This window comes from Takifugu flavidus, chromosome 12 (genome assembly GCF_003711565.1).
Source record: "Takifugu flavidus isolate HTHZ2018 chromosome 12, ASM371156v2, whole genome shotgun sequence".
Taxonomy (NCBI): Eukaryota; Metazoa; Chordata; class Actinopteri; order Tetraodontiformes; family Tetraodontidae; genus Takifugu; species Takifugu flavidus.
This window is the reverse complement of record NC_079531.1, coordinates 8,095,409-8,121,177: the sequence shown is the minus strand read 5'-3', so window position 1 is coordinate 8,121,177 and position 25,769 is coordinate 8,095,409. Positions and strand designations below refer to the sequence as shown.

Below are 25,769 nucleotides of genomic sequence, written 5' to 3'. Positions count from 1 at the left end.
TCAAACTTTCTCCCCTGTTCGTCCAGATCCTGACTCAGTCTTCTGGGGTGAATCGATGCAATAAAACTCCACAAAGGGACTGGACGATCAGTTTTTGGCAATCAAAAAGAGTACGCTGCAGTATCTAATCTCACATCACCTCAGAGCGTTTTAGATGTCAGAGATCTTAATTGCACAAAAGAGTGCTGCCGTTGCTCAGCAGCACGCTCGGAGACGTGAGTCTTTTGATGTTGTGGGTGCGTGAGGTGTCACGGTCGCCGAGGTGGAGCCTTTCACCATGTGCTGGGACAAAAACGTGCACTAACATATTGTAATAAAAGAGCAATTGGGACCTGAGAAGCTCTTTTCATAATTAACTCCACCGCTCTGTCCTTCAGAGCAATGCCTGCAGGGTAATCCCCCCAAAACCAGGGCTGTCACGCAATGTGGCGAGGGGGACGGGCAACCGCGGCGCTCAGGAACGTCAGCTCACTTTCCGGAACACGTGGGCAACTGTTTGTGTGTGTTTTTGTTCATTTAAGAGAAGACACATAGACAGGTGATGGTGAAGGCTTAATTCGCTAATCTTTTTTTTTATGAAAAACGTAAAAAAAAAACCAAAAAAAAAGCAAAAGTGCCATTATTCCTTTTCATTAAAAAAAATAAAGCTCTTATTGCTACAGTGAGGTAAAAACATTCCAGTTTGGTGCATTTTATTTTTCTACAAACAAAATAACAGGACGCACTTTCCCGAACTTCCAGTTCATACAGTTTGTTCTGCACTTATGATTCACTACCTTCACAAATGTGACTTTAACTTAAAAAGAAAGGTTCGAATAAAACACCATAAATACACGGAGAGGCCACAAGGTCCGTCTCTGTTACATTCAGTGCAAAAAGTCTAAGTCAAAGGTCAAGACATGCCACTGTGGTGCCTAAATTTAGTTCAGTGTGTAGCCAAGCTGTCTGTTTTCTTTTCCTCCCGATCCATCTGTCATCCTCGGAATGTGGAAACGTCTTCACCGAGGCCTCAGTCCTTTCCTTATTTCAGCACAAATGAAGACTGCAATGATAAAGCTCGGATCAGCCTGGGACGACAAGCTCAGGCAAATGTCACGTCAAGTTGGATGGTTATCATCTGCTAGCTAGGGGGAGGAATCAAAGCCACTAGAGGGACCTTTGTTCTAACTCTGGAGAATTTAAAGGGATAGAAAAGACTTTAGTCATTGTTCAGGCTGGAGAGGAAGCAGAGCAACATCATCATCACTTTGTTTTCCACCATGACCAAAAGCTTTATATGTACGTTACTGAGCTTTTCCAGCCACACCTACTCTACTTGGTTTTTAGGGGTTTCCCATTAATTAACGGAACCTGGTACCAGGTGCCTGCTGGGCCTCGGATCCGAGAGAAGGGAGTCAATCCAAAAAATGTGACGGGCTGCAGGTTGCTGATTGGTCTTTGCTGGATGAATCATGAGTGTGTTTTTATTATTACTGTAAATGAGGTAAATGGCTTCACGCAAACCAACACCATGGTGCTACAACAACCCCCACCGGCCTACTCATCACGGAAAACAAAAGAATCCAAGTAGAGTCGAGGTGAGTGATGCTAAAACTGTGTAATGGGGAAAATACAATAGCGATACTTGTTTGTATAGTATAGAAATCAGTTTAAAATTTTACGTTTTTGTCATCTCAAGTTAAATTTGAACATCTTGGGCTAATTTAGCTAATGCTAATGGGGAATCCAAAGTGATGAGTGTTGCTGCACATTCTAAAAAAAAAGCAAAAAGCCAAGGTTTGACTTTAGTAGACGGAGGAGACGCACACTCGTGATACTAACACACTCCAAAGACGTGTCAGAAGCTTTTACTTACACAGATAACACTGCACTCACTCACTTCACAGCTTACTTCTTCTTCCCGCCTAATGACATATTTTCAGTTTTTTTCTTCTGTGCCTCATTGAACAAAAAATACACCTTTATGTTAGCAAGCGGTTTGGCAGGTCCATGCAATGGGTGTGTGTGTGTGTGTGCGTGTGTGTGTGTGCACGCGTGAGCCAAATGCATAACAGAATTTGCAGTTCAAATAAAACGCTTCGGTTATATGGTGCAGATTCATTTGCATCAACATCTTGTAAAGCTGTCGTCGCGTTTACTACCTATACCACCCCCCCCCCCCCCCACCCCCGCCCCCCAAGCTAAACTGGCAGCACTTGCTGCTAAATATAGTGCACAAAGCAGTTTGTGGCTATTTCAACTGTGATCACCGCATGGGTGTGCAGACTTAATTTCAGCTTCTCTCAAGTCATAAATTTAAAATTACTTTTCAAGAATGTTGCCATGTGAAAACAACCAAAAAAACCCCAAGTAAGTTGAATTTCAGATGTAATATTTTTTTTGTAATTACGCCTGAGCAACATCTGGGATTAGCATAAGACATTGTAAAGTAATTTATCTGGGTCTCATTTTTAAGAATTAAAGATAAACTTCAGTCTCGTTGGAGCATTTTAGTTTAAAAGTTTCACAATATCTTTGTCTGACCTGTAGCTGGACTTTATTTAGCTTCAAGACAATAGACTTGGAGCTTTCTACCAACTCAGAGATCTATTTGGTGCAACCTTTGTCTGGTCCAAACTTGCTACAGGGAACGATAAGTAAGAAAAACAAGGTTTTCTAGGATTGATAGAAATCGAGCTGCAGCGTCCGTCTTATTTGCCTTAATTAGTTGTGCTATGCTAAGCTAACCGGCTGCATCATCGCACAAACACTGAAGCAACATTGATCTTATTTGACCCAGATTCCAAACTGCAGACCTCATGTGACTGATATGTTGCCACGGTTTCTGGAAAACTGAAGCATTTGTTTATGAGGATGTGATCATTGTCTGAGTTTAACTGCATCTGTGGAAATGGGGCAGCCAAACGTTCCTCCCTCGACGTGTGCGAGTGTTTCACTTTTAGACAGACAGACAGACAGACAGACAGACAGACAGACAGACAGACAGACAGACAGATAGACAGATAGATAGATGGGTTCTACCTCGGTCATGGCATCGTCGATCTGTTTCAGTTCTTCGTAGTGGTCTCGGGAGTCTCTCAACGGTTGGACCATGATCTCCTCAATTTGAGGGAAAAGCTGTTGGACGCAGCAACAGCGACGGGCGTCACAATGTGCTGGTTAGAGTTTACTTATGGACGCCGTCCTACCTTCATGACGGTCTCAAACATGGGGATGAGGACGAACTTGATGAAGCCGATCTGAGCGGTGGGCTTTGTGACTTTGTCCCTGTCCATGAATGGGGCCACTGGGAGACCCTCAGACTTTTCCCTGTCGCTCTGGGAGACAGCGGAATCTCGGTAAAAGGGCCCTCCGGCTCATCTCGCTGTCGAGTGATGTGAGAGTCACCTGCATGAAGTACTCCTCCAGCAGGCAGTCCACCCAGGGCTCGGCCACCTCGGTGGGCCTCACTTCGTTGGAGATGTCGCAGCACTTGATCAAAACCATCTTCAGCTGGAATAGAAATGCTTTCAGCCCCGTCAATCAATTGTTTTGCATGTTAAATCTCAAAGTGTGTTTGATTGTGGAGCCACAAAGGTAGAGATGCAACAGTTCTTGCTTACACATGTCACGTGCTCTTCGTTGGTGAAGTCAAAGTTGTCCACTTTTTGCTTAAAGGAGTCTAGTATCTCTCCATGCCTGGCCATGTCCGTAGCCAGAATGAGGGTGATAATTCCCTGGATGCATTAAGTCAAACCGCTTGGGCCATTTAAGTAGTGCTCAGTCTGCTACTTGATAGTGATTTTTATGCACCGCTCACCTGTCGGATCTGTTTGAACGCCTCCAGGTCCACGTTTGCAAAGATGTTGCACTCGGGAAGGGAGAGGATCTGGAAGGCCACGGCACAGTGGTGGTTCTCCAGGGGAGATATGTCATTGTAACGCACTGCCAGCTCGGTGCGAGCATTGATTTGATACCTGGCAGACGGATAATGCGGGTGGAGGCGTTCATTGAGTTCATATTCCCGCTGTGATAGCTGCTCGTCGCAACCCCCCCTCCCCCTCCTCCTCCCCGCACAACCTTTCCGAACACAATCTTCCAATTCAGCGTGTTTTCATACCTGGGATCGCCGCAATGAACTAACGCTTATAGTCCACTGACAAGTGTAGGGAGAAGGATGTGGAAACGTACTGGGGTCGGTGACCGTCTGTTTTTGGCTGCGCATCCGGACAGAAAAGGGAATCTTACGTGTTGTTGTAGCCAGGGTGGTCCAGGTCGTGACACACAGCAGCTGTCATTAGAATTCCCATGTCCGTGAGCGTCAGCTTCTCCTGGAAAGTAGTGGAAATTACATGTTAAAGCTAAATGTTCTCTTAAGGATGAATTATAGAGCCTTTGTGGTGAAGGGTGAGTGCTGGAGAAGAGGAGGAGGAGGATGATGAAGGGATGGCGCTAAGGCCAAATGAGGAGCACTTGAGTGAAGAAGCACTGCTTTAAATTACCGACTAGGACCTGAGTTCTAAAAAGGTTTAATGGTCATTTATTAACTGATTCCATTAACTGAAGTGGAAAATACTGCAGGTCTATAAAAAGAGCAGTCCAGAACATCATCACTTTAAAAGAAATCTAATCTAGACTTGGTTCACCCTGGTCCCGCTCATCAGGATTGACCTGTGGTTCCGGGATGAAGAACATGTAAAGATGTCAGTTGTACACGACTGTAATGTGAGCATGGACCTTACCTGCAGGTTGCAGAGGTGAATCATGCCGTACATCATCTGGCTCACGCAGAAGCAGTGGCGGAAGTTATGAAAGGGGTTGTTGCGATAGTTCTCCTGAATCGCCAGCTGTGGGACACAGATGCAGCATTAGGCGACGGAAGAGCGCGGCCCCGTGCACCGCTGTCACTCGGGTGTTACCAGCCAGCGTTTTAGCGTGATGGGGTTCATGTTGAACTCCTTCACCAGGCCCAAGTCGTGGTACATGTACTCCAGGCAGCTCAGCATCTGCAGCCACAGAGGAAGGAAGGGATGAACAACGGAATATTGGGTGGGAAGAACCAGCGCCACGCTTTGTCTTCAGACCTCGTTGTGTTCCCAGTGCCAGACGTCAAATGTCGGCTTCTTGAGGGCCTCGACCGTCTCCTGAGACAGCGTGTACTGGATGAGGGAAACCAACAGTCAGCAGACACCCGCAAAATCCACCGAATTCCTTCCAAAGGTGTCCCTGCGAATGTACCTTTGGGTAATTGGGGACATCCCGTCTCGGGGTGACCTTCTTCCCGTCGTCAGAGAAGTTGTATTTACATGGACAGTTGACTCTGAATTTAAAGGGGAAGTTATTTCAGGATAATTTCATATCTCTCGTCTGTAATGAAGAGATGGTTTCTTGTCACCTGCCCCCTCCTCTTGAGGTCATCTCGTCTCGGAGCTTCTTGAGGTCGTTCTTGCACTTCTCAATCTCAACCACCTTCAGTCCCTCCACTGAAACAAGCAGATGGGTCAACCTACAGTCATCTACTGGTGGAGCCCGAAGCCCAGAGGTGAAGATGCTTATGGTGCTTCCAAGCTGTGACCACACCACTTACATTCTACTCTCTTCTCCAGCATTGCCAGCCTGTTGGTGACCTCCGTCTTCAGCTCGTTGATGCGGAATGCTCTGTGAAATGGAGCCAAATGATAGAAACTAAGACTGAAGATGTGGATAAAACTATGAGACTTTGAAATACAACGAAAGAAACCAAGCGCTCCTTCAGAAACCTGGAAAGTCTCACCAGGGTGCAAATTACCCGACGACGCCTTATGACTTTGCCACAGCTTCATCTTGGTTTGAAAAACTCCATAAACTGTCTTATTGTTTAAAATTTGATAAGAGATTCTTTTGTCCCAGAGGACCATTATCATTCTTCTGGGAATTTGAAAAACCTCAGCTGGTTGGTATCAAAATTACTTGGGGAAAAAACAGTTAACCCTTGAAATAGTCCCAAATAATGGGGCAGCACTTTTCCCACTCCCTAGGAAAACATACTTACGGTTACCCTTACTTAATTTCTACAAGCTTGTTTGTGGTTGCATCTTTTATTCTGAAAACTTAAAGAAACTTACTCAAGATTGTAAGAAGACGACTAAACACAAAAGCGTCAGTGGGTCTGGCAGCCATACACACTCCCCCATATGTTATCAGTTTGGTTTGGATACATTTTAGAAATGCAATCCGCTACATTGCCCTTAAATAAGCACCAAAAATAGTTCAAATGTCTTCTTAAACAATCAGCCTTAGGAATCAGAGCTCAAAGCGAGTGGAGGGTGTGTGAGGTATTTGTGAGGGTATAACATAACATAACATTACGTAACGTAACGTAACGTAACGTAACGTAGCGTAACGTAACGTAACACAACATAACACAACACAACATAGCATAGGATAGCATTACTTAGCATAACAGCATAAATGTGCTGTTACCTGCTGAACTGCTCAGCCACCTGGGACAACACGTTCTGAAATATGTCCTCCTTGTCTGCAGACAGAAGGAAACGGTCGACCAGTAATTTGGAATGGCGGTAAACTCCATCATTAATGCTGGCGTTTTAGTCAGGGAAACAGAGTAAAAGGGAATCGGTCGGATCACCTCCCAGTTGACCAGTAGACACAGGGATGACTTTGTAGAGCGAACTGTGGGGGAATCAGAGAATTACAGTCCGGTCATCTCATCCAACATCATCTACATTTACAGTCTGTTACTTTGGAGAGTTGGTGGGCATGGTGGGATCAATGGAGACCAAGGCACCTTCAGGGTCCACCACCATGATGGCAGTGTTCCTGCAGTCAGGAAGAAATTCACGTTTTTTTAGGATTCTGGAATCATATATATTTATAACGAATACATCTGTGATTCTGTGGGTGAGGAGTGGTTTCCATGTGAGAAATAATGAACAAGGAAACCTGGGAATGTTAGACGAGGAACACAAAAGCTCTTTGATGTCACATGGGCTGCAGTGCCGGCTGAACACCACCTGAGAGGAAAACACTGTTTTTTTAATAACTTCCCCAGTTCCAAAACTAACTATATTACACATAATCCAACAGAATAGGATAGTCTTGTATCATTATTTCCACAGAAATGGGGTGGTTTCCCTATTAAACCTCAGTCTTAGACGCTGCTCATGTTTCATCTCTGTAATGACGACGGAGCCACGCGGGATCATAAAAAAAAGTTTGGTTTATGCTCTAACTGGGTCAGGTTGGATCAGAAACAAACGAGGAAAAAGTCAACTTGATTGTGTCATTGTGTCTGTCGTGCATTTGGATCATTTATGGAGATGGGAGTTTATAAACACCCTCCTCTGGATGTTTAAAGTGGTTTAGGTTTATAACATGGCTGCCGATATGCTGCAGAAGTCCCGCGTCTCTAACAGGAGCAGGTGCAGCAGACACATGTTCAGGTCCAGGCCGGAGGTCCGGTGGCTCTTCAACAGACATGTGTCAAGGCCAGCTCTCTCCTTAAGCACTCTACATCATCGTCATGTGATTCAGAAGAAATCGCAATCTCAACATGTTTGGAACAATGAAATGTCTCATTCCACCCTCCGATTATTACTGTTTGCTCTCCAGTACTGTGCTCATGTAACGCCTGAGTTTGTTACCATTACAATTATGAATTATTATCTGTTAAAGCACAAATAAAGACAGACACATGTCCCAGTTTTATCCTTTCATCACATCTGCAGGGTAAGAGAAATCAGTGAAATGAAATCATCCTGTTGCTGTCAGTGGAAATGTATTATTGTCATGCAATACTAAGTGAGTAAGTTTAGAATTTATAACAGGAAGTGTGTTTTTTTTGTTCAATTTACAGCAATTAGTCATCAAATAGAAAAGTCAGCTATTTAAATCGTAAAACTAAAGATCGAATTGTCTTGATTGAGAGTGTAAACAGTCAGATGGGAGTAAAAATATCACTTTTCTGTTAAAATCGGGCCCACCTTTTGAACTTTCCCATCCACATCCAGGTAAATGGTTTGGGGAGCATAGGAGGAGGAGCTGGAGCCCATGTTGACCTCCCTCTCCTCTCTTACACACCCGGGAAATTCTGACGGACGAACCTGACGACTCAAAACCCAACGAGAACCACAAAGTGACGTTGCGCAACGATAAAACAGTATAAGTAGGAGAAGATTATTATGGCAGATTATTAGACTATTAGGTTTTTAAACGAAGGGGGAGGGGAATGCCAGAAATGAAAGTCAAAGCAAAGAGAAATGCAAATACCAAGATTTTTGGATGAATTGCAGCTCAACTGGTCGTCTGCCTGCGTGACTACAGCTGGTATTATTTGGTGAAGAGGTTTTGGATTAGCAATCAAATCTTCTTTAGGCAGACAAAAATAAACGTATAGTGGACGCGTTTAACTCACAGTGTCAGCGATGCAGCTTCCCGTCCCCTGCGGAGAACTGGAGGTGATGTCCCAGGTGCTCTGGATGCAGCTGACTCACACGCAGACGTGCACAGAATCAAACACACACACACACACACACACACACACACACACACACACACACACACACACATGGAGGCACAGACAGAGGGAGAGCCAAGAGGGGAGGAGAGAGAAAGAGAGAGAGAGAGAAAAAGAGAGAGAGGAAAATGTAGTGATGGATAAGCAGAGGGAGGGAGATGGAGGGGCCTGATGCGTGGTGAAACAACCGGTGCACTTACTGGTTGCAAGGGGATGGTTGCCATGGGAAATGAATCAGATCTGAGCTGTGTATTGAAGGCTCCTGGGCTCATCTGAGATGGTCTGACTGTATTATGGAGGAAAAATCTGGAGCATCATGACATCACCTGAGACCATATCGAAGCTGTATTACCAGTATGCTGCACAGATAAGGGCTGTACTGGTTGGTAGCTGGGGGGAGGGTGGGAAATATCTGGGTTTGGTGGAAGAGAAGAACTCGCTCATTTGCTATTTTATCGCCTGACTATTCGACCTTTGATTTAAATGGGCTTTCTCCTCTCTCTCTCTCTCTCTGTTTGATTCTAGTCTAGCCTGTTCAAGTGTGTGTGAGTGTATGTGAGTGTGCATCCACTTGTTGATTTCCATTGTTGACTTTAGGTGCAGCAGATGGTGTGGTCAGCACTTGAGGCCACCTCTAAGACCATTTTATTTTTAGTCTGGACGACATTCGATTGACCTTATGGTTCGAAGAGTAAAACTATTAAATAACTCTGAGGCCGCGTTCATCAGGACCTCTTCTATGTCTGATGACTGTACGGGAGCAGTCGCACATCATCTGATTAGTCAATGGTCTCTTTGAACCTACATGATCTTTCTGTAAATAAAAGATCTGATTAAATCTAGAAAAAAAATAGAATGATTTCCATTTTATTTCACTACATTTGAAAGAATCGTTTTAATACAGTGAGGCAAAAGGTCTTTTTAAGCACAACCTGCTGCAGCCCCAGACAGGGTTACGTTACCCCCAGCCTGCCCCGCTGGGAGTTTCCCCTCAGCTGAGAACAGGTGTTAGCGAGGAAGCTTGACCCGGCAAGGAGGAGGTCATTAATATTGGGTGGAGAGCACAGCACACATCTATGTTAATCACAAGGTGGATCTATCCACACGCAGACACTTCCACGTGTGCAGAACCTTCTCCCCAGAGTCTGATTACTGTCTTTGGTCTTTCGTTGAGGGAGGGTGGAAATCCGGCATCAGCTCTCGCGGCGGATGAAAAAAGGATGATAAATATAAATTTCCATACAGGCACAAAAACTTGACTATCTGTAAAGATGAATTAACTGTAGGTCACGTGTGATTGTGCACGCTGACGTGCGTTGTTGCCCACATCTGTGTCTCCATGATGCCAGCATGTATATTTATGAGGCATAAATTTGGGTTTTAATAGGGGATCTTTAAAACCAGATGAATACAGGCAACAAACGCCACACCTTCAGTGTTGGAGGATACATTTCAGGATAAAAGCAATATAAAATGATGTGGATTTTCCATGACAAAAGGTGTCCAGCCAGACCTTAGAAGGGAACCAATTGGATTGATAATTGCACTGAGCTATCCTGTTTTATGTGTATTGTGGTGCATCTATCAACCAAAATTGCATGCTTGTACCTCACAGTTAATCACATCTGACATTTTCAGAATGAATAAAATGTCATTATTTTCTTGGAAAGTGTGTAGTAGTGTGCACGTGGGGACTGAAAGCTCACTCTCAAATGGGTTTAATCTACAGTTTCTACATAGATTCTTATATGTAGATTCTCATATGTAGATATGTAGATTCTCAATCATCCAGGTCATAGTTATCTTACTTAGATCTTACTCGGATAGCTTTCATAGGAACAATAATTATAATTCTATTCCACATTTCACTGAATTATATATCAGAATTTTCACTCGTGCAAAAGTTTAAAAGTTCATAATTTATATATTGTTTATGTTTTGATACAGTAGAAAAGTAGTTTAAACAAAAACTCCCCTGGGAACAGACGTAAAGTATAACAGAAGTGGGTGAGCGACATCTACTGGAAGTATTGGGAATTACAGTCTTCACCTGTTTCATAAATGCGCGTGTGAGACTAAACTAATCCTTTGTAGCTTCACAGAATTGATGCCAAACTGCAAATTTTGTAAAGAGTTTTTATTATCTGTTGTAAGAATACATTTTGTGGTTTAATTGTTCCAAAGAAACACAACATCTTAATCAAAATATATCCTTTACCAGAGCCAAAAATAGTTTGCTGTCTCAGCAGCATATTGTATACAGATTTCTTTTTGTTCATATGACAAGGTATCATGAAAAAAGTTGACAAAAACTGTGCATAGACTTTAAAGAATACATAAATAAAGAGTTAGCTAAAGGTGAACTCATCTTAGTGCATCAAATACTCTCATGGTGCAAGATAAACTATACATGTACTTCACATATCACAGAATGAAAACATACATGTCTGCAGGTGTCACTGTTGTGATGGACTCTGCGTCTGATCACTGGGATCCGGACTGTCCGCCTCCACACTGAGTTGGCCGGTGGGGCTTCCAGCAGGAGGACGCATTTTGCTTATCGGGCTGAAGCTGCGTGGAGAGGACCCAGGGGAGCGAGCGGGGGAGCGAATGGGCCGCTGGAGAGGACCCGGGAAGGTTTGCGTGAGAGGGTGGGACAGCGGAGAGGGGCTGCGGGGGTACCTGCGCGGGGCTGACCAGACAGGACGCTCGGCTCCTCTGGGGAGGAGAGATGGCGCACAAGCAGCAGGGATGTTGTGCTCTGATTGGCTGACAGCGGTGCTGGAACACTCTTCCAGATGTTCCAGAGTGTCCTGGAACAAAAGGGAAGCTTTTCATGTTTCACCTCACCTTTAGGCTGTCATCAACCTCAGACATTTAGCTAACTGGGTGCTACAAACTATTGGGAATTATACCTGTAACACAAAGAGGTGCAAAAGAGAAAGAGAAAGTAAGACTGATCACCTCTTCATTGAGAACGTAAAGAGGCATCGGACTTCTCCGACCGAGGGTGGACGGTTTGGGAACCACATCAACTGCAAAACATACCCGTATATTGATGATATTCATATAATGTTAACTTGATCTGTGTTGCATGACTTTTTTTTTTTTATAATTTAAGAATTTTGTTCAGAAAAATCTTCCACCTTCACATTCATTTTCACCTTGCTCCATGTAGACGGGAGCTCTTTGGGGGACCGGTCGATGTTTCTTTCTAAAGCAGAAACAGGTCCGTTCAGGCCAAAGGTCACAGGTGGTTACTTATTTTTTCATTTAAAAATAAAGGGGGCTGGGGGGTGGACACAGTGACACCATTCAGCTATTTGACATTCTGCTCATGCTTGTCCAGGATGAAAGAGGGATAAAAGGAGAGAGAGAGAGAATAGAGGGAAGAAGGAAACAAGTTCTCACTTGGATGGTTTCCAACAGGCACAAACTGTCACCAGGGTGATCAGGAGGAATATTCCACCGGTGGACAGGATGATATACAGCGAGCTCCTTCCTAAACCAGAGCCATTAAAAGATGGGAACACAAAGAAAGAAAGAAAGAAAGAAAGAAAGAAAGAAAGAAAGAAAGAAAGAAAGAAAGAAAGAAAGAAAGAAAGAAAGAAAGAAAGAAAGAAAGAAGTTTGCATCAAAAATATCTTAAAAAGACACATTTAGTTACTCTGCATAGCTCTTTCATGCCCCCCCCCCCCCCCCCACCAAGTTGCATATAAAGGGCCCCTCTGAAGGTTTTGTTGTTCTGCACCGTTGTGCATGTTTCAGCGCAGCAGAAATGAAGTCGGCATTGCTCAGATCCACCGAGGCGCTGCTGCCTCGTGATAAGTAACTGTCTATTCACCCCTCCAAACCCCCCCCACCCCCACCCACTGGCTCACATGGTAGCAGCCAGGCTGCCTGTGTTACAGCAGCTAGTGTTGTTAGTCAGACTCATGTCATAACCGTTAAGATTAAAATGTACTGTTTAACATTTCCCGAGAACCTAAATGCATCGCAGCGTCTCCCCTAATGTCCTCCCGGTGGGACGGGCCACCTACTGTAGACGGTGAGTTTGACGGGCACGCTTCTGGTGCTGCTGATGGGGTTGTTCACAGTGCAGGCGTACACGTCGTCGTCCGACATCAGCACGCGCAAGATGGTCAAGACCTTCTGGTCGTGCGACAGCTGCAGCCGCGAGTCGTTGGTTAGCACCTTGCCCCCCTTCAGCCAACCGTAGACGGGCTTGGTGCCGTTGTCGTGGGAACAGTGCAGGTGAAAGTGCTCGTTGTACTCCAGGACGGATGAAGCCATCATCTGGATGTAAGGCTTGGACACGGGGACTGGAGGAGACAAAGCAAACGCGAGAACGGAGAAGTTAGCTGCTGGTGCCCATCTTGAGTGTTCTGATCCAAAAGTTTTAAGGGTTCTGCCCACCATCCACGGTGAGCTCAACATGGCTCTCCCCCGTGAAGGTGTCGTCTGTGATGGAGATCTCCACCTCATACGCCCCTTCATCCGACAGCTGCAGGTTGTGCAGCAGGAGGGAGCCGTTCCCGAAGACGAAGATGCGATCACGGTACTCTGGCCTCAGGTTCCCGATTATATCCGTTCCTATGGACTGCACCACTGTGATGGGTTTCTCTCGGGGCCTCTTCATCTGCCACTTGATCACCGGCTTGTCGGCACTGCTGCTGGAGTAGCTGACTGAAAGAAGGGCCTCTCTGCCCACCGTGCCCCTCACCACTTGGGCTTGGCTGGTCACATTCACCCCTGAAACCTCACCTGGGAAAAAAAAAGATGAATCAACATCCAAAACTCTAATTCACATATCCAAGGTAGTTTTCTCTCTCTCTAATTCACATAGTACTAATTTGTTTTACTGAACTTCAAACAAGAAGACAAATATGAAGCTTGTAATGTCAGAGGAGCCTTAACAATGATCCTGTCACATCATCTGTCAACACTTATCTGAACAGAAACTGCCCCACTGACGCCTATAGCCTTAAAGCTAAAGTTGCCAATATTTTACACCCCATTTGCCCTTTTGCTGCCTCTCATGGGAAAGAAATTCCAATGGTTGTTTTTGAGCACCTCAATAAGCAGATAAAGTCAGTTGAGAGAGCAACTCACTCACACATCGATGCAGGAATGCAGGTCTGGAATGCTTTTATCATTTCCACACAAGACTGCATATGTTTTGCATCTTTGTAACATGAAAAAAGTATAAAATGTCTGAAGTGGCAGGCTGAAATGTGAATCAATCATCCAAGAAGGACAAGCTACTTGTTCAGGGTTGTTCAAAACCGGACGTATTCATGCATTCATGTGAGTAGATTTGTCTCCATTTAAGATGAAGTCACATCATTTTTCAGACGATTCCATTGGTGGACAGTTCTGTTGAGACCGAAGCTCTCACTGGGACTATTTTATTGACCCCTCGTAGTGAACAAGTGAAGGACTAATTTTGATTTGTGTTCTTCCTTTATCTTCCAGCTCCCACAGTCACATGAGTTTAAGGTGTGACAAAGCGAGCTGCATTTTATCCTTTATGGCCGATTCTGTCGGGGAAACCAAGCGGGGCAGAGTTATTACTGTTCTCAGCGGGGGTGTCCTACTGCTCGGCCTCAGCGATGGAGAAATTAACCCAGGAGAGGGAGGAGAGTGTGTGCCGCTCGCTGTTCTCTGTAGCCAGGCGGCTAGCAAGGCATCGCCTCATTGCTGTGGTAACTATTTGGTCCGTCTGACAGGGGTTGCCAAGGAGATAAGACAAAGGACATAATTGTTGGAACGGGTTTCCTCGGTCGAAAAGAGCGAGCGAGGGGTTACAGAGGGAGAGAGAGAGAGCGCTTTTGTCGCTGGTGAGGTCGGAGATGGACACTGGATCCAGTGATTCCAATAAAACTGTTTGGTAAACTGGGATCATGGTACCAATTGGGAATAAAGGAAAATAAATCAAACATGTTTTTAATGAAAATCACATGAATGAGATCTCCTTAACTGAGCTACAATTTCCCCAAACCAAGAGTAAAAAAAGATAAAACTTTGTGATATGACACTTAAATGCATCACCTGCTCCTCACATATGTACAATGGACACTCCAGATTCCTTTGAGCCACTGACGGGGGCCCAGTCCAGAGCGCCACTCATGAATGAACCCATTGTGGAAATGACCAATTTGTGCAACATGAGGAAGAAAAACATTTCTGATTAAAACTGGATTAACTGGGAGGACCACAAACACGAGTCCTGTTGACTCGTATACGCATGAAAATAACTGGAACTGACAACTGTTGATCTATTTTCTTTGGAATAAACTCTTGAACTGAGCTGAAAACCCCTCGTCTTTTTGGAAAACGGAGCAGATTAAGGGGGTTTGTTCATTCTCTAACCTTTGCATAGCAAATAAAATGGACCTACCTGTGAAGAAAAGGAGGAAGAGGAGGCCAGAGATCGCCAGTTGCGAAGAAATGTCAATAAAACTGTCGCCTGTACAGGAGGTCTTCCTCTCCACCTTCATCTTGTGTCCTGGGCAGAGTCAGCCCAGCGAACATGGTTTATCCAACCTAAGCACGTCTGAAGCCCGACACAGTCTCTGCTGCCTGATTGAGACTCTGGCTTCTGCCGGGGGCCACTCTGAGCCCCACACTGCTCACAGCACCCCAGCCGCAGCCAACAACAGCCAACTCTGTGTGTGAGTGTGTGTGTGCGTGACACAGACAGTGACACAGTGTGGGTCAGCTTTTTCTCTGCACCTCCATGTTGAATTCACACAAATAAAGACTCCGATCTAAGCAATGACCCTAAATTTTTAGTGTAGAGAAGTTACTGGCAACAATTTGTGGTAGGAAAAACTACTTTACCCCCCCCCCCCCCCCCCTCCTTTCCTTGGCCCACTTTACTCACATTGTGCAAACTCCTCTCTGGACTGGAGCCTCAAAATAAACTCTGAATGCATCACTGTGCAAACAACCCTGCGATTGATAGAAAGTGATGAAGAACTGTATTGCTGCACTATTATGTGCATGGTCCAGGTTTCTGTATGTGACAGCAACATGAACTATGAAGAAAAAGCTGTTGTACCTACTATGTCCGTTAGGGGGCGTAAAATCTATACGAAGGCAAAAAAAGGAAGGTTGTGTTTTTTAGCCTTTTGACATTTTTTTTAGCCTTTCTAATGAAAACACGATCTTTTATTGTTAACCTTTTTCCTTTTGAGAAAGGCTGGATTAAAAAACTGGGATTGGGAACTGAAAAATGTCTTGGTTCTTGATTTTCCAACTGCCGTCACACAGGGTGTCAAAGGGCTCTGATAGATGATTCAATTATTTGAGATTTCAACAAGGGAGGCCACACATGGAAAAGGACATCTGTCTGACAGGGTGGAAATTCAGAAAGAGACAGCCATCGCCGTCCTGTCTCCTCTTGAGCTTAGTCATCTGTGGAGTGGGCCATCAAAGCTGCACCTCTCCCCTCCACCTCTGCCCTCTCAGTAAGAGTGGCGCCGCCCTTTTCCTCTCTCCACTCTTCCAGCTTTTCTAACACGCTGTAAATCGATGGGGACTCTATCGCGTCTAGGTCTGAGCTGAGACAATTGCAGCGACAGAGAAGCCTTTGTGACCTGAAGTGATGTAATTTTGTGCGACTTGAGAGGGGGGAAAAACACTTCAGAAATTCTGCATTGGGTACTGAGGCGTCAATCAGGGCTAATTTCCACACTTCTTACAATGAAGCAGGCCTCTTCTAAAGCCAAACTTAGATGTTTAGTCTGCATAATGACGACGCTTCAGCTCCAGTGGCGTCACCGCTGGAAACAGATAATTGTGCCCCCTGCTGCTTGTCCTCACTTTTTCCATCTTTAATTATCACCCAGGAGACCACATCTTTTTTCCCCGTCCTTACTGACAGGCTGTCTGAGGAGAACAAACCAATCAAGCAGAGCTCACATATGCTTCAAGAACAGTCAATCTTAACGAGATGTAAAAGAGACTGGCTTTTGTCAAGTTTTCGGATCACACAAGGTCCCTGCGAGAATAAGGACCCCCCCAACCACCTTCTCCCTAACTGGGTCTCCAACAGCGAGTGGGGGTCGTGCTATGTTTGGAGGCGTGCATGCTATTGATTGTTCACCCACAGTCATTAAAGAGAGGGTTGAACGTGGCCGCGGCACCTTTGGGACTGAGTAGGAGAAAAGGTTCATCTAAAACCCATTGTGGCTATTTATGACAGAGCAGCGGAGGAGGAACATCAGGCTAAGGAGGAAGCGCCTCGCACGACCGCAGCAGCGAGCGAGACTTCTGCTGTTCGTCGCGTCTCCATGACGCGCGTCACAGCCATATGCACGTGTGTGTGTGTGAGCGACTTGAGTGGGTTGCGCAGGAACGATGGGCCGCGTTCTTTCCACTGCGAGCGTGCATGTGCGGTTGCAGATTGTGCAGGGAGCAGTACAGCTCAGATGTGTGTAGGTGGCTGAGTGGGAGCGCTGGGAGACAGAAGATGCTCCAGCTTTTTTCTCAAAAGCCGAACAAGACCGGCAAGGAGAGAAATCGCGACATTATCTTGTGATTCACGCAGACTTCCCTGCAAAATATGAGCCACAAATGTTGATGACCACCTGTTGTAAAAGGAAAACACTTTAATTTAAAGCAGACTGACGATGCCTTCAAAGCAATTACTTGTTATAAAATTGCTGACGCTTTACAATTATTTACGATTAAACGGTGAAACCGAGATTTTGCCATTGTAGGTGGCAGCTGTAAATATGAGGGAAAACAACCAACTTCTGCTGTTCCGCAGATAAATGAAGTTTAATGCAGACAGAGCAGCGCATAATAGGTGGATTTATTCTTCTCATCTATCTACAGGGAACTTTAAAGGCTCTGCAAACTGAAATCAGGCGATTTAACAAGTCAAAACCCATCAAAACGGCGGCTGAGCGTCATGTTTCACAAGATCAAAGGTGAAAAAAAGGTGTAACTACTGCATGCTTACTGACTTGGAAGATCAGATTTGTAGAAAATGCTCATAAAGGTTAAATTAATCCAGGCTTGTACAATGTGACTGAATAAATAGAACATACATAGCTACTTGTCCTTTGATATTTTAATCATGTCTATAAGCGGGTAAAATAGTAACCATGATACAATCACACCAGGAAACAATACTGAGTAACAGATTAAAGCCGTTTAAGCCACTTCTTACACAAAGCTGATGTGTTCATGGTCGGTACACAGATGGCATGAAGTGATCGATCCCAATTAAGCCCTGTTTAGCATTTAGAGGACATTCATTTTCACATTCACAGATCATCGTCTAAGAACTAGCACACGAGCAGAAGTTTCACAAGTACATGCAGTGAGTTGCAAATTCCGGGTCAAAGACATCTGCACTGCTGGAGAAGCAGAGGAGTGTTACAGTTCACAAAGATGCACACAACACGCCCTCGGAATAGTTGCTTCATTCATCTACTGCTAATTTGAGTCAGAAATTAAATAAATAAGAATGAAAAAAAAGACTCCCTGGGGTGAAAAGGTGTGTCTAAAGTTGGCTGGTGCCAACCATCTCTCGCTACCTTGCCTCACTTCATCCAGGTCTGGGAGGGGGTGTCGCTGCTCTGGCACAGGTGTGGTGCCCCCCCCTCCTCTACTGTCCCCGATCGTCCTGTCTCTGTGGAGAGAACATTGATTTAAAAAAAATCAGAAAAAAAAATCAAACACGGTCCCTTGTTTCAAGAATCGTATAAAATGGATAAAAAAATATATAAAATTCGTATAAAAATCCAACCTAAAAACTGAAAAACCTAGTTCCGTTGGAAAAGGGGGTCTCCCCCAGTGGGAGGTGCTTGCCTTGCTCCGTTCCAACTGGACAGCTCCATTAATTCTGCAGCATGTAGACTACTACCCCTCATGCACCTGGAGCTATAAATACTCCAACTGGGTCACAGAGAACCATTCACAAGAAGGTTTCCCTGAAACCTGTGTTCAACCGACTGGAGGGATAATGTCAATAAAGTTTTGACTATTCAGATGAAAAATTTCTGTTAAAATAGCTTTATGCTCCAAGAAGTTTATTAGCCCTCTACTCTCCAGGCACAAACATGTTGCACATTCAAATGATTAAATGTATGTGTTTTCATTTTAAACTGGCAAAAATAACATTTTTGGAGGCAAATGCAATTATTACCCATTTAGCATAGAACTGCTGGGAACCCTCTGGGGTAATTCAATTAGTCACTGGTTTATGTACTGCATTATTCACAGGCAGGAGAAGTCAGGAGCAGCTCTAATCTGTGCTTTTAATTATGTATGACTTTTACACGTTTCTTTTCTTAGAGAATAAAGTGGCTAAAGATGTGTGCCAATTAATGCCTCTGAAGTAGCTGTAGCACAAAAAAACATCTTTATCTGTGACTCGACACCACTGTTCCCTTATTAACATGCAGACTATCATACCCTAACTAATGATCTTTAGAGAATCCTGACATTTAAGGTTACCTAAAGTTCCTACAACTCCCTGTCTGTTTTTATAGCAGCCACGACTGCTCACCTCCTCCCCTTCTGCTTTGTCCTCCGGCTTCAACTTCTTACGGGTCATGTGGCCGCGGAAGCCAGCTTGGATCTTGGCGGCAGCCCTGTTGGCCTCGGGATCATCCAGGGGGATGTCCATGATGTCCTCCTCCTCCTGGGGCCTGCTGCAGTCCTCCTGCTGAGAAGACCAAACCACAGAGGCTTTTCACAGAAGGAGAGCAAATTGAAACAGATTTGTTTTGCCTAGTACTTGGTTGGAGGACTGAGAAGGGTCTACGTATTGCTCGCAGTAAAGGTTTTTTTTCACTTTTTTGAAAAACTTCTTGATCTACGGACCGGGTCAATATGGACCATGAACCAGCAAAAAAAAAGCTGCTGCAGTCGACAGCAAAGAGCTCATTCGGTGACACATCTACGGCATCCTCTGTCCCAGTGGACGCTGTGTGGTGGGCGGACAGAGACATTGTGGTTGGTCATAAAGTGTCAGTGGAGAGACGCCAGGGCTGTTGACGAGCGATGTAAACATCAATCCAGATTCCGAGGCGAGCGCGTATCACCTCCTCCCATGTTTTGCCTGTGCATAGCAGATCTACTTTGAATACAACAGCCCACAGAACGGCCCCGTTGTCATCCCACCAGCTCGATGAGGCAGTGCATCATGTCTCCAGCGAAACCCCTCTAGTGTAGGAGTGTGACCACCCACCTGTGTAGCCAGCATTCATTAGCCTCCATGTCTGACTGCTCACTGAGCAGCCACATCCCAGCTCTCTCGCAGCAGCAGCTATGTCTGCCTGATGTAGCGCATTTTGTAATTGTTTTTAGCTCAGAGCTCTTTGGACCTCATTTGACCCAAACTTGACACAAGTTTCCAGTCAATTAAAATGTGTGTGGAATCAATTAAAGTAACGCGCGGGCTTAACAGACTTTATGAGAAACCATTTGATTCATGTTTAGCATTATTATTCACTGGCACATTTTTCTATGCAAGGACAGAAACAACAAACAGCAGGACACAGTTAGAGGACAGTTGTATCAAATCCAGCTCCTCTCATGTTCTCTGAGAGTAATTGTGGTGAAACAAGACAACAAATTAAGATTTTTGAAAAGAAACAAAAAGTTTCCCAAAGCTTCTACTCACATTGTGGCAGTCCATGTCTTATTTTGGCTTCGATCTTCAGCTGTGCTGACCTGCTGTGACTTATTCGTCTCGAGTTCTACACGGACGCAGCGAAAGCCTTCAGCAAACGTGCAGCCGGTTTAATGCAGATGCCTCACTGACTGTTACCAATGATGACTGTATATTCAGTAACACCCTCTCATGCACAGAATGAGAGAGAGTTATACAGTCAGAGTGAGGACGAGGGAGGGAGGAAGGGAGGGAGGGAGACAGAGACCTCCTACAAACATGACAGCATGTGCTCCGTCTTTCCAGTCTCATTAAGGCTGCTGACCTGTGTTTACCTCACACAATTAAAGGGCCTCGCCATTTAAGATAAGCCGGAACAAAGTGACGGCGTTGGCCGTCAGCTGGTGACGCAGCTGACGGCCTCGATTAGAAGTTTGAAACACGGCAACCAGATCTGGAATAAATAAATCAGAAATGCAAAAAGTGGCTGCTTTGCACCAACCGCAGTGAAACAGAAGCAGAGACAAACATTCAAATTCACACATCCACGTGCTACTAATAAACAATCAACCTCCACAAAAAAACGGATGACCAGCTTATGCAGCCTACTATGCACGAGCCAGATGGTCAACGAAAACAATTATTGCTGACTTTCCACTTCTGCTAAAAGCGTAGCGAAAATATCTCGGGCTCTTTTACACGAGGAAGTGTTATAAATTTATTAGAGAGGAGGCAGAGAGAACTCGCAGCCCTCTCCCTCCCTCTGATCCCAGCTGGTACAGCCGCCCACACTCCTCTGCCAGGCTAGCAGACAAGTTGGAGAAAAATAGAGAGCGTCCATTTATTTGAGTTAAATGCATGACATCAACGCGCTCCTAAACAGTATATTAAATCTGTCTCCTGCCTGATTTCTCTAAGCAGCCTTGTGTATCAAGCTGTTACCTAATTTGCCTTAATTATGCTTACTGAAATCAATCACAACGTAGTAGTTCTGCTCATATCAGCCTAATCAGCAGGCTGTACGATTCCTCTAAGGACAGAGGACATGGCAACTTGCAAATACTGAGCAAACAATCAAAGAGGAAACCAAAGTGCACCTCTGTGACGCTACAGCATTCCCCCGAACATGTGGCCGATGCAGCGTGTCCATTGCATGTTTACTTTGTTGTAACTGTAATGAATTGTCACTACTCAAAAAGGCAGAAAAACAAGACATATTGTTCAGCAATTTGATCCCTCACACGCTGCAGTTGAGGGTAGATTACTGATACAGATGGTGCATAGCAACTATCGCCATAACCATCTCCTATTAATTCCATGACGACACTAAGAGAAAGTGCATGGTGGAGAGGGGTTGCCATGGTAACGTGCTTGGCACCCATTCCTGGCTCTCCCTCCTCGTGCATTTGCAGCCGCGGTTGTCCAGACATATCAGACGAGGCTAACTGTGATGGCAGCACAAAGGTTAAAGATCTAACTGGGAATCCATTCAGTTGTCGCAGATATTAAAGAGATTAAAACTTTATCGTAGCGTAGGCCAATCAAGATAGCACACTTACTTGGAGATGTACTGTATCTCTGCATCTGCATCTTGTGTGCAGGAGAGGGACAATCAAATGAGGGTCATTGTTGATCAGGCTCACCCTTTGATGGGTTCATTTATAGGACCTGATATAGGTGAACTGCTTTGACTACAATGGCAGCAACATCTAGATTCTTTTCATTAATCAGAATTGCCATGAATGTGATGAATAGTCTTTATTGAGACAGTGCACAAGTGTTACCTTTTCACCACTGATGTCTTCAGGTCCCGTGGTGTCCTTTTCTAAATGCTCCTCCTCTACTGCGTCGGCTCGTGGGTCTGGACTAACACTGTCCTTGACAAACAGCGTCTCCCTGTCCTCTTGTTCTCCTGAGTCAAACTTTGTTTCCTCTACAGCTTCTGAGGATTCTGGTGTTTCTTCCTCTAACACTTTGAAGTCAGGCTCTGACTCTTCGGCTGTCCTTTGGTCTTCGTCCTCACCTGACAGAGGTTGGGCACTTGTCTCTAAAGTTTCAGTCTCTGTCTCCGGGGCCTCAGTTGATGAATTTGACTGGGTTGCTTGCAGCGACTGATCTTCCGCACCAGCTTCACAGCATCCTTGTTTGAAAACATCTTCTTCATCTACTTTATGCAGGTCTGCTCTCTCAGCTCCTTCAGAGATTGGATCCTTTAGCTGGGATTTACCTTCACCTATTTTCAAAGAGCTCTCAGGTGTGGAACTTTTTCCACGCTCGGGGTTATTTTCCTCTATCGTAACGGCGGACTGATCTGATGAACTGAAAACTTTATCACCTTGGCCCATCTCATCCTCCCCATCAGATAGACCAGAATCATTTGTATCTACCCTCTCCTTCATTACAGATGTCCCCTGCTGATTTTCCATTCCCTTCTCTTCTGAGTTAACTTCCATTTCAACGCCCACCATTTCATGTTCTCTACCATCTTGTGTAGCGGACATGTTTTGATCTAGTTCCACAGTAGTGATTTCTTTAGATTCTTCCCCAGGCTGCTTTTCTATATTAGGCTTCAAGACCTCCACTGTATGCGGTTCCTCTGGCTCAAAGTGTTTCATCTCCTGAGCCTCTGGAAGGTCTTCAAAGCTGACCTCAACCAATGAGTTGCCTTTATGTGTATTGCTGTCTTCTATATTACTGAATCTTTCATGCTTTTCCTCAGAAGAAGTCTGTAATCTTTCCACCTCCTCTGTTGCCTCTGCTTGATCCTCTGCTTCTTGCTGATTGTCCTCAGGTCTTTCCACTTCCAATTTCAGCCCTGTGTCCTGGTCCCCTTCCTGTCTGTCATCTGTAGCAGTGTTTCCTTCCACAGTATTTTCTTTTTCCTCACAAATTGCTGCAAACACATCCACATTAGGGCATCCAGACTCTGAAACGACCTCTGATTGTTCTTCAACTATCATTTTTTCATTTGGATCCACCATATCCTGATCAAGACCTACTTCTTTATCCCTTCCCTCACCCTCTGCAGCCAGTGGAGTTGAGGCACGGGCCGCACCATCTGTAAAACTCGGTGATATTCCAATGAACTCGAAGTCAGAATGATCGACATCTTCATGTGAAACGTGACTGATTTCTTTTTCATTGGCTGAACCCACAGTTCCCGATGGGATCTCCTCCGTCTCACCACTTGGTTCTTCTGCTTCTAGTTCCTTGTTTAGCGATTCCCCTTCAGAAAGTTTGCCTTTTGATGTGAGCCTCTCTGTAATACCATGTTTTTCTTCTTCTGTGCCTGTAGCACCATCAGATGCATCCTGTTGGATGGTGGAAAAACTGGAGACTGCTTTTGAATGACTGAATTCTTCTCCAGTTTTGGAATCAATAGAATTTTCCCTAAAAATTGTGCAAAAAATGGTGCTCAGTCTGACAAGCAGTACATCTGTAAATCATAAGTTAAGGAACACCTACTTATCTGTTTTCCTGTGCCTTTCCTTTTCCTGCTCTCCTGCACATCTTAAACTGCAAATCTGCCTTTTGCTAGTTCAAAATAATTCATAACCTACGAGTATTTGAGAATTCTTTAACGATAATGTCCTCGCATTTGAAAATGGCACCTTCTTAATGGTTAAGGCACAGCAACAGTTGCCGAGTGCTGAAGATGTGATCGACGCAGACAAAAAAACAACACGTTTCACCTGGATAGCAATGACACATTGTCTATTGACTTTGAACACAGAACAAAAAAAATTTATTGTCAATTTCTCCTCATATATCCCTTGTTATTTTTCTTTCACTCTGGTCCCTCTCCTGGTTTTTATCTTTTGCTTTAAATAGGACATGCAATGACTCACTTGCATGGAGTCGCCCTGGTTGCACTCGTTTCTTCAGTAGCAGGGACTTGGTCTGTCTAAATATGTAATAAGACAAGAAAACAAAGAGTACCGGTAGAATGAAGCTGTTCATTCTGACAATAGTGCTGTAAACTGTAAACTAATTTTACCTCTGTGTCTTTAAATTCATGATTATAATAGAATCTCTCTTCCAGTCTAGCAGCCCACTCAGCAGTGTCCAGGCCACTCTCTGTTATTAAAATAAAGTTAAATATGTCAATAAGGTACATTTTTCACTTTTTTTAACATTTGAGTTACCTTGTCTTTGTTTGAGAAGAGAACTAAAGTACTGTGCAGCATATTTGGGAATGTCTTCAGGCTGGTCTCGCAGGACTTCTCTGACCAGACCATTCAAGATGGTACCAAAACCTCGGGGGAGCCGCAGGTGAGTGCTGGAGAATGGTACTGACATTCTAATAAATTATAGGACAAGACAAAACTTTTCACTTTCACACAACCCTTAACATCTGTTGGTAGACAGTAAAGCTAACATGGCTTTTGGTGTTTTGGTTAAAAATATCTATGGTATACACACTGTTACAACTCCTCAAAAAGCCTAGTCACCATTGGCTGTCCAAAAAGTAAATCACTATCCAATTTGCATTATTTTCATTTTGAGCACCCCCCCCCCCCAAAAAAAACAACCCAAAAACACCTTGAATATGTTCAGAAGAAAATATAAACAAGCATATTCCTAAATAAGAACACAAACTGGAAAACTTAAAGCAGGACTGTGCTCCTTGCATTTGTGCAAAGGTACAAAGAATCAACTGTCTTTTGGTTGTAATATTCTTACCTTGTATTTTGTATTTCTTTATATCTACACAGAAAGTAGTTCTTTATTTTATAGCATTAGTGGAGTGCAGTTGTAATACAATGGAAAATAGCTGTAATTTAGCATGTTGCTCTGAATCAAGACTCCTTTGATCTTTGAAAGATCAAATGTGAAATATTGAGACTTTTGTTTTGATCTTATTTTTCTGCATCAGGGTATGGCATGGTGGTGTTGGTGTTGGTGGATGGGTGGGGGGTACAGAACAGGACAACGGGTTGCTGCTGACTGTAATAAAGATTGTAAAGGAACGCTTCTTTCCATTTCATGCAGATGCACAGAACTAGTCTGACCCAAATTCGGGTTCAATGCTTATTTTCTTATCCTCTCCACACACAGTTGTTGTTTTCAAAGGAAGTGGTTTTTGAGTCAAATGTAATAACTTATTTCATTGTGACAGTGAAGAAACGTTTACATTTACAACGCTCTTTGAAAGACAGGGTTTGCCCATGCGCGGTGCTCCGACACGTCTGGTACGGCTGCGGGCGGCTGCTGGGAGAGTGGTCGCCCGTGGGTGCTTTAAAACGGGGGAGGAACTGACGGCAGCACCCGATGCTAGACTACACTAGAACAATACGTCAGTCTTCCCAAAAGAAGAAAAATATCCAACAACTCTCAAAATTCCCCGGATTTGTCGCTATTCGCTTTTGACAAGAAAAAAGTCACCAAGATGATTTGAAAAGTCGCTAGATTTAGCGAGAAAGTCGCCATTTTGCAACACTGCACACATCACCTGAAGTGGATTGTGAATTATAAACTTAAAGTTACCTTAAAAAGGGTTATGAGTGGAATTATACATGCGTTTGTTACCTTTACTCGCCCCCAGTACGTATGCACCTTGTTGGTCAGCGTTTAAGCTAGCTGTCGTGTTTGACAGTCGTTGCTAGGCAACAGGTCCCCTTACCGGCACCGCAGACTCAAATG

General features: G+C 44.4%; 3 protein-coding genes across 4 annotated transcripts; all 3 read right to left on the bottom strand.

Moving 5' to 3' along the window:
- Positions 1–675: 675 nt before the first annotated feature.
- Positions 676–8,526, bottom strand: pde9ac (phosphodiesterase 9ac). The gene is made up of 21 exons (XM_057049309.1): positions 8,393–8,526; positions 8,248–8,301; positions 7,962–8,088; positions 6,922–6,992; positions 6,721–6,798; positions 6,608–6,651; positions 6,442–6,496; positions 5,567–5,637; positions 5,375–5,462; positions 5,218–5,299; positions 5,064–5,138; positions 4,899–4,985; positions 4,722–4,826; positions 4,228–4,310; positions 3,800–3,956; positions 3,603–3,716; positions 3,388–3,492; positions 3,189–3,317; positions 3,022–3,117; positions 1,856–1,938; positions 676–1,042 (listed from the first exon to the last, which is right to left on the bottom strand). Exons 3-20 carry the CDS (start codon positions 8,028–8,030, stop codon positions 1,888–1,890), a joined length of 1,560 nt encoding a protein of 519 aa, XP_056905289.1. The 5' UTR covers positions 8,031–8,088; positions 8,248–8,301; positions 8,393–8,526; the 3' UTR covers positions 676–1,042; positions 1,856–1,887.
- Positions 8,527–10,616: 2,090 nt separating this feature from the next.
- hepacama (hepatic and glial cell adhesion molecule a) lies at positions 10,617–15,310 on the bottom strand. 2 transcript variants are annotated; one of them, XM_057049310.1, is made up of 7 exons: positions 14,895–15,310; positions 12,911–13,258; positions 12,535–12,816; positions 11,906–11,996; positions 11,641–11,708; positions 11,459–11,529; positions 10,617–11,307 (listed from the first exon to the last, which is right to left on the bottom strand). In XM_057049310.1, the coding sequence occupies exons 1-7, from the start codon at positions 14,992–14,994 to the stop codon at positions 10,951–10,953; spliced, it is 1,317 nt and encodes a 438-aa protein (XP_056905290.1). In that variant the 5' UTR covers positions 14,995–15,310; the 3' UTR covers positions 10,617–10,950. The 2 variants fall into 2 exon arrangements, with proteins under 2 accessions (XP_056905290.1, XP_056905291.1); XM_057049311.1 differs by having other exon boundaries at positions 11,659–11,708.
- Positions 15,311–18,116: 2,806 nt separating this feature from the next.
- Positions 18,117–25,760, bottom strand: spa17 (sperm autoantigenic protein 17). Its single transcript, XM_057050327.1, has 9 exons — positions 25,656–25,760; positions 24,272–24,426; positions 24,124–24,203; positions 23,975–24,030; positions 21,864–23,516; positions 20,917–20,930; positions 20,139–20,155; positions 19,020–19,178; positions 18,117–18,140 (listed from the first exon to the last, which is right to left on the bottom strand). Exons 2-9 carry the CDS (start codon positions 24,423–24,425, stop codon positions 18,117–18,119), a joined length of 2,157 nt encoding a protein of 718 aa, XP_056906307.1. The 5' UTR covers position 24,426; positions 25,656–25,760.
- Positions 25,761–25,769: the final 9 nt, after the last annotated feature.

Coding starts and splice junctions, on each gene's coding strand:
- pde9ac (XM_057049309.1), bottom strand. CDS start 8,030: ATGGGCTCCAGCTCCTCCTCCTATGCTCCCCAAACCATTTACCTGGAT. Junction 4,827..4,898: donor TCACGCTAAAACGCTGGCTG/GTAACACCCGAG, acceptor TGTGTCCCACAG/CTGGCGATTCAGGAGAACTA. Junction 3,717..3,799: donor CGTTCAAACAGATCCGACAG/GTGAGCGGTGCA, acceptor TAATGCATCCAG/GGAATTATCACCCTCATTCT.
- hepacama (XM_057049310.1), bottom strand. CDS start 14,994: ATGAAGGTGGAGAGGAAGACCTCCTGTACAGGCGACAGTTTTATTGAC. Junction 12,817..12,910: donor TGTTGAGCTCACCGTGGATG/GTGGGCAGAACC, acceptor TGTCTCCTCCAG/TCCCCGTGTCCAAGCCTTAC. Junction 11,997..12,534: donor CGTCAAACTCACCGTCTACA/GTAGGTGGCCCG, acceptor GCTCTGGTTTAG/GAAGGAGCTCGCTGTATATC.
- spa17 (XM_057050327.1), bottom strand. CDS start 24,425: ATGTCAGTACCATTCTCCAGCACTCACCTGCGGCTCCCCCGAGGTTTT. Junction 24,031..24,123: donor ATGAATTTAAAGACACAGAG/GTAAAATTAGTT, acceptor TTACATATTTAG/ACAGACCAAGTCCCTGCTAC. Junction 23,517..23,974: donor ACCAGGGCGACTCCATGCAA/GTGAGTCATTGC, acceptor CACAATTTTTAG/GGAAAATTCTATTGATTCCA.